This window comes from Sinohyriopsis cumingii, chromosome 9, assembly GCF_028554795.1.
Source record: "Sinohyriopsis cumingii isolate HCF-2022 chromosome 9, ASM2855479v2, whole genome shotgun sequence".
NCBI classification, from domain to species: Eukaryota; Metazoa; Mollusca; class Bivalvia; order Unionida; family Unionidae; genus Sinohyriopsis; species Sinohyriopsis cumingii.
Genome location: NC_142969.1, coordinates 11,825,839 through 11,841,066, shown reverse-complemented (window position 1 = coordinate 11,841,066; position 15,228 = coordinate 11,825,839). Strand labels below are relative to the sequence as shown.

Genomic DNA, 15,228 nt, shown 5'->3' with positions numbered 1-15,228 from the left:
GTGTTAGAACTGCATTTAAAAGGAGACACTGAATAACAATGATTACTGTACTGTAACTTGTACATGACAGCATCTGATGGAGAACATAGACTGCATCAAGCCAATTTTTCAATCGCTAGTAGCAACACTAAATGATAACTGGCAGTCATCAATCATATTTTATTCCAAGATGAATCTATCTGCCATATTACACCCACCCCTCTTCCGAACTTCCTGATCTGTTATAAATTAAATGTTATTTTGTTATTTAAAGTTACGTTTTCAAGCGAATTTTTTGTCTTTTTTCCTTTACAGCTATCATGTTACAGGGGTATCAAAATGCTGTAAAGTGACTGAAGCTGTTGAAAGGCAATTGGCAAGGAAAGGGGATGTAACTATGTTTTAACCTTGGACCATATGAAGGAAAGGAGATAAAATTATTTGACTTTATACAATCCAGTTATTAAACTAATGTTTCCTTCATTTTACATGTTTCTTAAGTATTTTTCTTTAATTAAATTTGATAACAATATACACCATTTGGTTTTCACTCCTAATATAAAAATTTGCTTTTTAAAAAAAAATCATCAAGTTAGTTATTTGCTTATTTATTGACGAATATGCACCTTGTAGATTTCAATCAATTTCTAAATATAAAATACATGAAGATACCGTTTACTAATTTTTATATACAACTGATTTATTACAGGTTTATGTGAATTTATTTTATTAAATAAAAGAAATGCAATCAAACATGTTGGTATTTTCCCATATTAGTATACAGCATCATGTATGTAGTAGTAAATGTGGTATTAATAGTGCCAAAAAACCCCACATGGATGTTAGGAATTGAAAAACCTAAGCAATGACATAAGGATCAGTATAATGAAAACTTATTTTAATTGTTTAGTTATGTATTCATATTTGTGACAATTTGTGAGTATAGAAAACTGATCAAAACATTTATAACTGAAGAAAGAAAAATATACATATATATTCTTTATCAACAGATGCTATTTTATAGGTGCCCCTGATGTCAGGTTTTAGTATAATTGTCAAAAATGACCAATTTTTGGACTGAAATGACCCACTGATGGGCAACATTGGTCATGCTTATTATCACAAGTTAAACTAGATTCTGAGGTTGTGTCTTCTTTAACTTTTTGACAAAAAAATTAGAAACGGGGTAAACCAGTCCATTAACCAACTAATCACTATATAAACTTGTTGTGGGTGCAGTCAATAAATCAACCAATATCCATGTAACCTTGTTGGGGCTGCAGTCCATAAATCAACCAATCACTATGTAATCTTGTTGTGAGTGCAGTCTGTAAATCAACTAATCACTAAATATCCTTCTTGTGAGTGCAGTCTGTACTTCAACCAATTGCTGTATAACCTTGCTGTGGGCGCAGCACATAAGCACAGGCAAACTAAATAGTAGATAAGAACAATGAAATTTATGCCAGAGAAAATATTTTGCTTTGGTTTTGATATTTCAAGTCAAGTTTTGCTGTAGTGAACATAACTAAAAAATATCTATATGACGTGATTATTGTAGAATTTTGTGTATATACTAATGATTTACTAAATCCTCTTTCCCTCAGTAAAATATAGTAAGTGGACAAAGCATAATTCCATAATTTAAAAAATCATGGTTCATGCTCCAAGGTCACATCCGAGTCAATTAGTTAAATGTCGACATAAATGGTTGAAAAAGAAATTTTTTTATACATTATCTTTGTATAAAGTGCAACACTAAATTTGTTTTCAATCCAGAAACAGAATTCATGATGGAATCTTGGGCAAGTTTCTAATTCAAACAAGTGGTGCAACACTTACACCTTGAGATAAGTCCCACAAGTCTGAAATCAACCCCTGATGATTATCAAAAATAACTGAATGAAAATGGAATTCAATGTGAAATTTTGTCAAATTGTGATGGAAATAGGTCAAACTTAAACCTGACTTGGATCTTCTTAATACAAAGAAAAATACAAAATTTGCCTCCAATCCAAGTAGTCCATCTAATGTTATCTGGCTTCAATCCAAGTAGTCCTTCTGAAGTTATTTGTTTTCAATCCATTTAGCCATTATGAAGTTATTTGGTATCAATCAAAACAGTCCTTCTAAAGTTATTTGGCTTCAATCCATATAGTCCTTTTAAAGTTATTTTGTTCTTGTTGTTGTAGGGTTTAACGCCATTTTTCAGCACAAGATAGGCTATACATGGCGGCCAGTATAAATGGTGGAGGAAGAAACCAGGAAAACCACAGAAAGAACCACCGACCTACAAGAAGCTACTAGCAAGCTTTCAAGTTACATGAACAGAAACCAAATTCATAATGTACAAATGTAACAATGTACAGCAAAAAATTACATGGGATAACACTCCATATCCCTTCCAGAGAAGACAGCCGAGGCGTACAAAACTGCATGGGATAACACTCCATATCCCTTCCAGAGAAGACAGCCGAGGCGTACAAAACTGTATGGGATAACACTCCATATCCCTTCCAGAGAAGACAGCCGAGGCATACAAAACTGCAGTTGTGAAGCACTGCATGCTGTTGCTACACAATTTTGAAGGCAGCTAGATTTTAGGTTATATCATATAAAAAATATCATCAATCAGAAACTATCAATTTCAATGGGATATTCTATGACAATAATTTTACAAAGGGTTACTTGCTTTACTTGAATATTTACATGCTAATATTTTTATTGTAAATTTATCGAAAAAGGAATTTGTTTTAATCTGTCTGGTTATTATTTAAATTTTAAAAAATCATGACCTGTACTATCTTTTTCTATCATTTATATTCTAAAGGGAGGGTCTTTCCAAGATGCCACATGTACCTATTTGTAGGCTGGGTCCAAATGCCAACATCACAGACCCTGAGCTGCTATCACAGAGTATGCCAGTGGATCAGGGTCTATGTTGTTTCTTCTATCGATTACTCCTAACAAATTGCATAGACCCTGATGTGCTGGCACATTATTTTAACTGGGTCTACACTGTTTGCAGTTGGATCTACATGAGTATGGAACTATTATTTCCAGACTTCTCAGTGAATTTTGCTCGCAAGCAATCCTAGAAATGCACAAAATTAAAGACAATATGGTAACAGCGACTTTCAAAAATGTTGATCTCCACATGTTGAAAATTCTCCAGACAGAGTCATTAAAATAAGTCAAACTTGCAAATTTCCAGTTGCAATCAATGTCTACAGATGGCAAAGATTTCTCAGCCAATTTCAAGATGATCTGGTGTTCAACTCCTAAATTCACTGCACAGTTGTTCCCCTGTGACATCTGGCCCACCCTCTGGGACCATGCTGTGTCCTTTGGGCCTTGAATGGATGGTGTCTAGATGGATGGTGTCTGTACAGTGAATTAATGGGCGCAACATGAAGTTTCTACAAAAGCAGAATGAGATATTGTGGGAAGAATCTGGGAACATCAGCCTGGATAGCTCTCATGGAAAATCTCTCAGCTCCGTCAAGATAACAGACTGGTAATGGAGCTGACGTTTACTCCAGCAACAATTTTTCTTTTCCTTCCTCTGATGTCCTAATCCCTGTAAGTTCTTTCTTGAGAAACAAACACCTATAGAAAACTGTTTGCAAATGTGTGATCCATGCCATTAAATGGGAAAATCATCAGCAAAACATATCACATCGTATTGGGTTTGCCCTCCAAAAGTAACAACTAGAAATCTTTATATCTGTACAACATTGATGAGTACTTGTAGATTAATCCTTGAACACTTTTACACATTTGTGCAGCATGTGATTTATTTTGCATCTCTATAAAAATACTGAAAAGTTCTGCATCAAAATATGATGTCCTTGTAACATTATAGTCATTTTATCCAGGAAAAAATAAATTTTCCATCAAAACTCGTTCCTTAATATTTGTGAGAGGGAGTTTTCTACCATGATCTTTTTTCAAGTACATTCTTTCCTTTGCGGTATGAACATTTTGTGCTGCTAACTACATATTGCTATGATTCTGTTGTGTAAGACTTGTCTGTCCATTTTTATAACAAGATTTGCTATTCATTTCCTATATATTGTCACAGAATCAGTCAACTTTTAAAGTGTCTATTCCTAAATATAAATTCATCCATGTTTACATTCTTATTTATGTTCTTTTTCAATGATGAAGTTTTACTGCAAAATTTCTTCACAGATATATATAAAACAACCTGTCTTGAAAGACCATTCCAACTGCAAAAAAATATTGGTCTCTCAAGATAGGCGATAACGCTGTAATATTTATATACTGAGAATGTGGTCCCTCAAAACAGCTGGTACTACATAGCAATTTCAAATGGGCCACATTGATTATTACACACACACACACGCACACACACTATATATATATATATATATATATATATATATATATATATATATATATATATATATATATATATATATTCTAATCCAACAAGCTGGTCTGTGTTTAAAAGCTAATGATCATGATTATCAAAACTACTTGCATTGTTGGCAAAAAAATATGTCCTTGGATCAGGAGGACAACCATCATGGTGGAACATAGTGGCCCTACGTTTTTTAAAATCTTAATGATCATGATCATCACGACATGCAACGTTGGACCCAACCAAGGATTTGCCCTTTTATCAGGTGGCCCATGATCACCCTCTCCATACAATTTTACCTAAAAGTCCATAGCCCATCTATCATTGGGCAGACTGCCAAGCCCATGGCTCATCTATGGCTGGGCAGACTGCCAGGACTATGGCCCATCTATCACTGGGCAGACTGCCAAGCCCATGGCCCATCTCTCATTGGGCAGACTGCCAAATATACCAGTCTGACTGATGTTAGTAAACGAGAATTACAACATCAATCAGATGAAAGTTAAAGAAAGAAAATGTAACAATATGTCAGAGCATGCAATTGGAAATATTTATATTATGTAAAACCAGTCATTTTACTATGTTCAAAAGTCTAACATTTCGAAATATTCAGACAAAAGAAGTAACATGACACTGATTGACTTTCTGTTCTGGTAAAGGTATATTTCGGTTGCAAAAAACATTACTGCATATGGTATTTATGAACATTATAAAACACTGAGTTGTCCATTATACTGACAATGACAAGAATTTATGTATGTTTTGTCATTCACTTTTTTCATGTGACCCAGGACTTGCGTCGTGTACCAATGTGCGTGGCTGTCATGAGTGAGTGAGCGATCGATCGCGGTGCATGATTCCTGTGCGTCAGGAGTACTAAAATCACTTCCAAGCCAAACTAACAAAAAAAGGCTTTAGGATTCCTACTCTAGGCTGGAGACGGACAACACGTAGAACAGTGCAAGTTGTGAAGAGCACTGGTCTTTCACGCAAGTGAAAGACAAGGGATTGAATATAATTTGGGAAATTATATACCCTTCGAGTCTGGTAAGGGATAATTAGTTTTTTTGGTGATAAAATTATAAATGCCGGTGGGTGGGTTGTAAACTGTGTATTGTATTTGTGTCGGTTATATTCTGTATGGTATTTGTCTTGTATTCTAAGTATGCATTTTGTATTGTTTTAGGTTTACCTCGTACCATTAATAAATCCCACAATCGATGAGCTAGTCTTGTTATTTCTACCCAAAACGAATAAGAAGGATAGCTCACATTCATTAAGAATTTTTTAGCATACTTTCAAAGATCGGGAGAGGATCTCCTGATATATGTGGCTATATTTTGTAATAATCTGTATCATTTGCATGTCATGTGAATAAATGTAAATATTCATCACCATGTCTCAACATTGTGACTGCACCACGAACTGTACGTACAGCTTTAAAAACCCTTGTACTGTGATTTCTTCATTTAACAATGCAAAAAATCACAAAAACCCTTGTACTGTGATATCTCCATTTAACAATGCCAATTATCATGAAAACACGGTACTGTGATCCCTCATTTAACAATGCCAATTATCCCCAAAACATGGTACAGTAATCTCTCATTGAACAATGCCAATTATCACGAAAACGGTACAGTGATCTCTCCTTTTAACAATGCCAATTATCACAAAAATATGGTACTGTGATCTCTCCATTTAACAATGCTAATTATCACAAAAACATGGTACTGTGATATCCCCATTTAACAATGCCAATTATCACAAAAACATGGTACTGTGATATCCCCATTTAACAATGCCAATTATCACAAAAACATGGTACTGTGATATCCCCACTTAACAATGCTAACAAGGAACAACTTACACAGGCACACTGTCATAAGACCAAAGGAACAACTTACACAGGCACACTGTCAAAAGACCAAAGGAACAACTATCACAACTGTGTCATAAGACTAAAGGAACAAACAACACAGGCACAATATAAAAAAAGACCAAAGAAACAAATGTGTATGTGTGTGTGTGTGTGTGCGTGATTTGGATTTTTAATGTAGCTTTAACAGTTTTTCAGTCATATCGCTAAGATGACTGCAGTCTGGCAGTTTAAAGTGATGTCTAGCACTGGGGCATCATGCCACAGACATGTAGCATGATGTCCCATCCAGTCACATTATCCTGATACTAGGGCGACCAGTCCTAACACTAACCTCTTCATACTGAGTGCCACGCAGGCAGCTGTTAGTACCATTCTGTAAGTCTTTGGCATGACTTGGCTGGGGATCGAACCCACTACCTCCCGCATCCGAGGCGAATGCTCTAACCACTAGGCTACCGGAGCGGTATAAAGAAACAAATAACAAAGGCACAATGTCATAAGACCAAAGGAACAACTAACACAGGCACAGTGTCGTAAGACCAAAGGAACAACTAACACAGGCACAGTGTCATAAGACCAAAGGAACAACTAACACAGGCACAGTGTCATAAGACCAAAGAAATAAATAACAAAGGCACAATGTCATAAGACCAAAGGAACAACTAACTCGAGCACACTGTTATAAGACAAGAGGAACAAATAACACAGGCACAATGTCATTAGACAAAGGAGAAATAACAAAATTCTGACTCATGACTCTAATTTTTATTGTTTTGTTAAAACTTGCCAATAAATAAAATATTGACACATACATGATGTAAAGTAATCTCCCAATAAAACTGCTTAATGGCAATATGGTAAATATAACAATATGGCAAAATGTATAAGGATCTTTACTAAATAAAGAATGACATAAAAAGGGATTCAAGAAACAGAAAACTTTGATGCCCTTTAACCTGGTCTGATTTAGATGTATTTAATTCAAACAACTTTTGCAAAAATTAAAACCAATGATTTTTTTCTGCAATTAACAAGAACAAGATAAGTCCTCAACAAATTAAATTTTAGCTTGATTCATACTCAAAGTATATTTCAACAAGAGTGTTGTGAATGGCTCACTGTATACCTGTCCCATGTTTAATAAAACTCTATGAAGATAACTTAACTTCTGCATAGAAATAAATTTTCTTCTTCCAGTCACAGTGGCCTTAACCTATGGCCTTTTAACCCACCCACCCCAAATCAATAAACTTTTTCCCTAACCAAAGTACAGACCATCCACAATGTTTGGACCAAGTCTGTGATGCAGAAATAATGCTATTGTCCAGAAACCATATTTTTTCTTTCTGAAGTCAGTGACCCTAACCTTTGAACCCACAAATCAAAAATCTTCTTCTGTACCCCAAGAGCAAACTATCCACAGATTTGTTGAGGTATGTCATGCCAAGCTGAAACTATTGTGTGGTAATAATGATTCTTCTTTCAGACAGTGACTTTCACCTTTGACCCTGAAATCAAAAGGGTTCTTCCTTATCAAAGCTATCCACAAAGTTTGGTCACTGCAGATGGTGGAAAATTCAAGTTAATGAACAAAATTCATTTTCCTTCTTGATGTCAAAGTGACCTTGAGTTTAGAGCCCCAAATCAAAAGGCTTCTTTTATACCCTAAGTGCAATGTATCCATAATGTATTGTCCAGGTCTGTGATGTAGAACTAATGTTACTGTGCAGAAAAACCATTTTTATCTTTTCAGTCAGTGACCTTGATCTCTTATCTTTGACCCTCAAATCAAAAGAATCTTCCTTACCACAAGTGCAAACTGTCCACGAGTTAAGTTTATTTTGTGTAGAAATAATTTTTCTTCTTTCGGTTACAGTGACTTTGACCTTTGACCCTGAAACTGATAGGGTTCTTTCCTACCCCAGGAACAAATTGTCAATAACTGAACTGCAAATCATGGAGAACTTGAGTTAGTGTACAGACACCATTTTCCTTCTTAGTCATATTAACCTTGATCTTTGAGCTTTTGAGCCCCAAACCAAACGGATTTTTCGTTACATCAAGCACAAGCCATCCACAAGGCTTGGTAGCTGTATAAGGTGGAAAACTAATGTTATTGTGCAGAAAAAAATTGGTACGAGACAAGGACATACACATTAACATAATATGCTTTGCCATATGACTCGCATATAAAAATTCACAGTCTACAGTGTACAAATTGTGAAATTCAATAAGGTTTCTTGAAAAATGTCTTGTGTAATAATGTGATTTCATTCAATTTTATGACATTCAGTTTTCATGATATTTAAAAGCTAATATGTCACATGATAAAAACATTTGTGGATATGTCACTTGTAGGGTGGTAGTCCTATTAATAGTCCTGCTATGTCAATCAGTCAAACATGGTACTTCCTTATCATTTTACTTATGACCAATGGTTGGGCCTGTGACCAGCTCTTGCTTGATGCAACTGTACAGCATTACATAACAGAAATGACCATCTGGGAGCTCAAACTATAGAGAACATATAACTTTTAGCACTAACAACTTGAAAAAGTTTTTCTAGGATTTGCCTGAAATTCTGAAGTCAGCTTATTGTTATTTTAGAGAATAAGTCTCTTTAACAAATCTTTAAAAAAAAATTAATTGTAAAATATTTATTTGTGCAATAATCTGGGTGGGGCTTGACACAAATGGTGGAACCATTAATTCTCTTCATTGATTGATAACTGATTGTGAAGGGTTTGAATTCAAAAGTGTAGCAACAATGAAACTGAAGAATCCTTATCTCATTTAAAAATTTATTCTAAATAATGGTGAGACTAGAAATATGTTGATGGGACACAACAGTAGCCTAAACACAAAGAATAGTTATATGGATATACATACATATACATGAACAGACCAGAGTAACTGGGGCAATAAATTTTGTGCTAATTCTTCCGGCATACATTTCTTCAAAAATAACAGTAACCCTCTTTGTGGATATATTAATAGAACATATAAAACTTCTAATTAAAATTACTAAATAAAATGACTCATCGAATTAACAAGCAGTGACTCGTCCAAAGAAATAGCAGACTTCTATTTCTGCTGGTACTCTTTCAAAAATGCATATTGTTGGCAGTTAGCAATTACAAAACTGCTGCATTGAGGTTGTAGTTTCTTGAGATCTCATCAGGATTGACAACAGCAATGCACCGCAGTAAATGTTCCTGTAGAAAGATGTTTATGTAATATACTCATCACAGTGTAATATACTCATCATGATGTAAAACACTCATCACGACGCATTCTCTCATTTAATCAACAGTAACCTTGACAGTCACAGTCACAACCTTTTAAAGCACATCAATATATCAAGGGATCCCATATAACATGGTTGAGGTCATGTGGAATCATAGTCATCATTCAGTCAAATAACATGGGTGGCCTTAACACATTAACCCCTAGCGACGACTTTACGGGGCAGGAGGTAGTAGCCTACTGCTGAGCTCTGTAGCGTCATGGTCATGCATGATACACTAAAGTGGGTGGTATTATAGAAAGGTAGACAGATGTAGCTCTACAATGATACCAAATAATCTGGAATATCTAGTTGCACTACAAAATACAGATAGAAAAACCTCACTTTTTGGACCTGACTTTTTTTACCCAAAATTTGCCCGTGGTCGGGATCCGATTTTGTGTCCGGATTTTAGACTTTTTGGTCTCAGATCTAAGGTAAACCAGTATAAACTGCAAACAGACAGATGAGCCTTTGCAAAAAGTAGGATAAGATGGGCATTTGGAATAAAGAGTGGTCTCCATACAAAACTAATGGCTCTGTTTAGCAAAAAAAAAAAAATAAGTCCAACTTTTACCCTTCTGCTTATGCGCGAGTCAAATAGCCACCGAAAAATGATGTTTCTAACACAACTAGGCAGTATGTTATTGAAAGATGACCGGGGATTTGGTGTTTTCGAGTCTATTGAGAAATAACTTTCAAAATGTGTTTCCTACTCGATTTTCAGGCAAGAATGACAAAAAGCTCCAGGGGTTAATGTGTTAATATAACATGAATCTACTTACAGCACGGAATAATTTTATGGCTCCCGTGAACAGAGTTATAGTGGTTCCTAGGATGCAACGTAACACTTAAAGTCTAGTCTAGTTAATCAAGTGCATACTTTTCCCACTGAAATAATCTACTGGATCAACAGGGAGAATTTTTAAAAACAATGAACCTTGCTAAATTGTTTTAATATAGGAGTCATAAAGCAAGTGACTGGTCAAAGAAATGGACAAGTGTTGGTCAATGAAGCAGTGAAACAATACAAACATAACAGGCAAGTTTAGTCTTTTTTTTTTACCACATGCCTAGTGTGGTGAGGTCACAAAAAGTATAAAGAAATCTTGCTATGATTCTTGTGACCTAGTGTGCATGAAAAGTAAACAGTAAAGAAATCTTGGTATGACACTTGTGACAGAGATATAGTGTTACCTAGTATGCATGAAAAGTAAACAGGAAAGAAATCTTGATATAACACGTGTGACAGAGATGTAGTGTTACTTAGTGTGCATGAAAAGTAAACAGTAAAGAAATCTTGGCATGACACCTGTGACAGAGATATAGTGTTACCCAGTGTGCATGAAAGGTAAACAGTATAAGAAATATTGGCATGACACTTGTGACAGAGATGTAGTTACCTAGTGTGCATGAAAAGTAAACAGTAAAGAAATCTTGGTATGACACTTGTGACCAAGATGTAGTGTTACCTAGTGTGCATGAAAAGTAAACAGTAAAGAAATCATGGTATGACACTTGTGACAGAGATGTAGTGTTACCCAGTGTGCATGAAACGTAAACATTAAAAAAATCCTGGTATGACACTTGTGACAGAGATGTATTGTTACCTAGTGTGCATGAAAAGTAAACAATAAAGAAATCTTGGTATGACACTTGTGACAGAGATGTAGTTACCTAGTGTGCATGAAAAGTAAACAGTAAAGAAATCTTGGTATGACACTTGTGACCGAGATGTAATGTTACCTAGTGTGCATGAAAAGAAAACAGTAAAGAAATCTTGGTATGACACTTGTGACAGAGATGAAGTGTTACCTAGTGTGCATGAAAAGTAAACAGTAAAGAAATCTTGCTATGACACTTGTGACAGAGATGTAGTGTTACCTAGTGTGCATGAAAAGTAAACAGTAAAGAAATCTTGCTATGACACTTGTGACAGAGATGTAGTGTTACCTAGTGTGCATGAAAAGTAAACAGTAAAGAAATCATGGTATGACACTTGTGACCGAGGTGTAGTGTAACCGAGTGTGCATGAAAAGTAAACAGTAAAGAAATCTTGGTATGACACTTGTGACAGAGATGTAGTGTTACCTAGTATGCATGAAAAGTAAACAGGAAAGAAATCTTGGTATAACACGTGTGACAGAGGTGTAGTGTTACTTAGTGTGTATGAAAAGTAAACAGTAAAGATATCTTGCTATGACACTTGTGACAGAAATGTAGTGTTACCCAATGTGCATGAAAAGTAAACAGTAAAGAAATCTTGGTATGACACTCGTGACACACATGTAGTTTTGCCTAGTGGGCATGAAAAGTAACTCCATCTGAAAGACCACTAAATTAAAAGTGCAGAAAAGGGAAAATTTGTTCAGTGACAGTGACTAATGACCCTGAAGATAAAACCCTGACTGTCGCACAAGACTGCGTCAAGTACAAAGAAAAATATGTGTACCATAAAATATATATCTGTGATCCTTACCCTGAAGATAGGATTCTGATCCTGTGTGACAGTGAAGGATCAGATTTCAAGTACATATATAGTGAAATGCAAAATTAATCAAACTAATTCAAGGCCTTATCAACATAAGGTGTATAATAAATCTGGCTTCAAGTATATAAAAAAACAACTCTAGTTAAGTTATCCTGTGGAAACTAAGGTTTGGAGGATGGAAAATCATGGGCCATAACTCCTCTAAGGTTTGGAGGATGGAAAATCATGGGCCATAACTCCTCTAAGTGATGATGTGAAATGCAGAAAATCAATCTCATTCAAGGTCTAATCAATACAAAGCTGCCAAACAAACAAACTATCCGAAGTAAAATTATGCTGTAGGTAATCAGGTGTAATTACTCCTGTAAATCATATTCTGAAATGCTGTGGGGATGAAAAGTCAGGTGGATGGGTAACCAAGTGTAAACGATGTCCTGATGTGCTGTAAATTAATCTCATTCACAGTCTGATCAATATAAAGTTACAGCCATATTTGGTTGATATTAAACAAATCTTGTTTTAAGTTATGCAGCTGAAACCAAAGTCAGAAAGATTGACAACCTGGGGGGCATAATTCTTGTAAATGCTGCAGAATTTGGAAAATCAAACTCAGTCAAGAATTATCAACTTTAGCAGCAAAATAAAATTAATCAAAATTCAACAGTATTTGGGAAACTTAAGCAAAAGAAGTAAAAGTTATCAGGATGTGCAATTAGGGACCAGAACGCCTCTGAACGAAGTTATGGAATGATAAGAATTAAACTCATTTAGGGTCTCCTCAGTATGAAAATGCATGCCATATTTGAATGAAATCAAATAATCCTTAGTCTCTGCAGTGCAATCCAAATGTCAGGATAAAAAGCAATGATCTTACACAAAAAAACATTCTAAAAGTATCAACACTAAAGACTGATAAAATCTACAGGAATAAAGATCGTTTCAAATAAAAGTAATTTTTTGTTTTTACAAAATAAATGGTAAAGTTCTTTAAAATGTATATAAAAGTAAAATGTAAGAGGGTAAAATCCTAAAAATTAAAGGATCGAAATCTGTTATATAAAGAAGAAAGTCAGATATTTGTTCTGGATGAACATCATGAAAAAGCTGCTTCATTGAGCTGACACTGTACAATTTCTATTTTACAATTTGGAAATTGATGCACTCAACATGAATGTGTTCCAGTTTCAGGGGATACCAGTAAGGTATGCATTCAGGTCAAGGTTCACCCTTCATGAGCCACGCATGGGTGAGACAAGTCCTAATCTAAATAAAAACCAATTCTGATTGACATCAAACAAACCATGGTAAAATTATGCTGATGAAACCAGCCAGGAGGAAAGGCAATCACTGGGAATAACTCCTATAAATGATGTCATGGAATATTTAATATCCAACACATTCAAGGTCTCAGCAAAAAACAACAAGAAATTTGTTCAGATTTAACAATCATTAGTAAATTTAAACTGTCAGCATGAAAGACAGGAAGATACACAATCAGGGGCCATAACTCCTGTAAATCGTGATACAGAAGGTTGGAAATCAAACTAGCTCAAACTGAATCTGGTTTCAAATCTATAATTTCCAGAATAGTTACACTGTAGAAAAAAATTGCTACAGAAGGCCAAACAAGTGGAAAGCATGATTCCCTGCCAACTTTAACTTGCCAAAGTCAATAAATCTGTGACTTTAATTACATGACATACAGATTAATGTGAATTCCCAAAAAACAATTCATTTACTGTCAGCATTTGTGAGCATTACTCATCACAGCTGTGATTAACTCCCTTGAGTTCACCTATCTGCTGGGTGGCAGTTGATGATGTTAATTTCAACCAAAAATATCTCTTGCTGGGCAGTGTATCAAGTCAACATTTGAATAATCAAATGTTTGATTGGTGACAGTACATTATGCTGTGTGAGTCGAACACATTGATGACAAAATCCATTTCTTTGAACTCATCGTGGTTTGTAAGATGCATCCCAATTTTACAAGCCTGATGCTAGAGTACGCAAACTTCCTTACGATGGAACATTTTCTGGTGTTGTCGCAGGTACCGAAGAGATGAAAATGTCTTCCCACAAAAGCGACAAATGTGATGATTGTTGTGTTTCTCAGCAAAATGACTATCCAGTTCCATGGCAGTTTTAAAGTATTGTGTACATCGCCGACACTTGAATTTCCATACATCAGAATGTTCCCTCATGTGCCTCTGAAGATTGGATTTGATCCCAAAAGATCTTTCACATTTTGTACACTTATAGGACATTGTACTTCGTTGCAGGAAGGCATCTAAATAACTACTTTCACTTGTATTAGATTCAAATGGCAGATCATCCTGTATGTTTATCCTGAAAATATAATGTTATAATACAATTTATTATTATTAACAAGAGGACCAAGTGAACGTGTATCACTTACATGATTTAAATAACCTAATAACTGATCAGTTGACTAAACAAGTTTATGTAGTATTTTAAGAACAAGACCCTATTAAAACTATCTTTCAAAAAACTTTATATGATGCTAAATTTATCTATTTTACTATAGTCTAACAAACATTATTTCAAAAATATAAAGCAGGGCTTAAAACTTGCAGGTAGGAAAGTGTTCACAAATGACCCAAATCTTTAACTGAGTTCTGCTACAGAGATCAGAGTCTTGCATCAGCCCTGCACCCGTCACTGCTTATTTGCTTGACCATTTATAGTGTGTGTGTGTGTGATTTGGATTTATAATGTAGCTTTAACAATGTTTTAATATCTGCAGTATGGCAGTTTTATAGTGATGTCTAGCACTGGGGCATCATGGCACAGAATTGTAGTATGATGTCCCGTAGTATGATGTCCCATCCAGTCACATTATCCCAACACCAGGCAGACCAGTCCTAACACTAACCTCCTAATGCTGAGCACCTAGCAAGGCAGCTGTAAGTACCATTTTTATAAGTCTTTGGTATGACTTGGCTGGGGTTCAAACCCATAACCTCCTGCATCTGAGGTGGACACTCTAACCACAAAGCCACCATAGCAATGATCAAAAGTGTGAACTTCGTGCCAGGACGCTTACCATCAAATTTGATCAAAATCTGTTTGGCAGATTTTCAGAAATGTATGTGTTTCTAATTTTAGTAACATCTGATTTATTTTAAAGTGAAATCAACATCATTTGCACAGAATTGAAAACTCGTTATGCCAGGATGCTT

General features: G+C 35.3%; 1 protein-coding gene across 6 annotated transcripts in view; it reads right to left on the bottom strand.

Annotated features, from left to right (window-relative positions):
- The window catches only part of LOC149791267 (uncharacterized), a 122,632-nt gene that overhangs the window by 20,029 nt on the left and 87,375 nt on the right, over positions 1–15,228 (bottom strand). Inside the window, exon 6 of one of the 6 annotated variants that reach the window (XM_089969769.1) lies at positions 6,999–14,374. The exons of the other annotated variants lie outside the window; for them this stretch is intronic. Within the exon in view, the coding sequence (XP_089825895.1) occupies positions 14,026–14,374 (349 nt within the window). The 3' untranslated portion in view covers positions 6,999–14,025. Of the gene's footprint in view, positions 1–6,998; positions 14,375–15,228 lie in introns of those variants that run through there. 6 annotated transcript variants of the gene reach the window in all.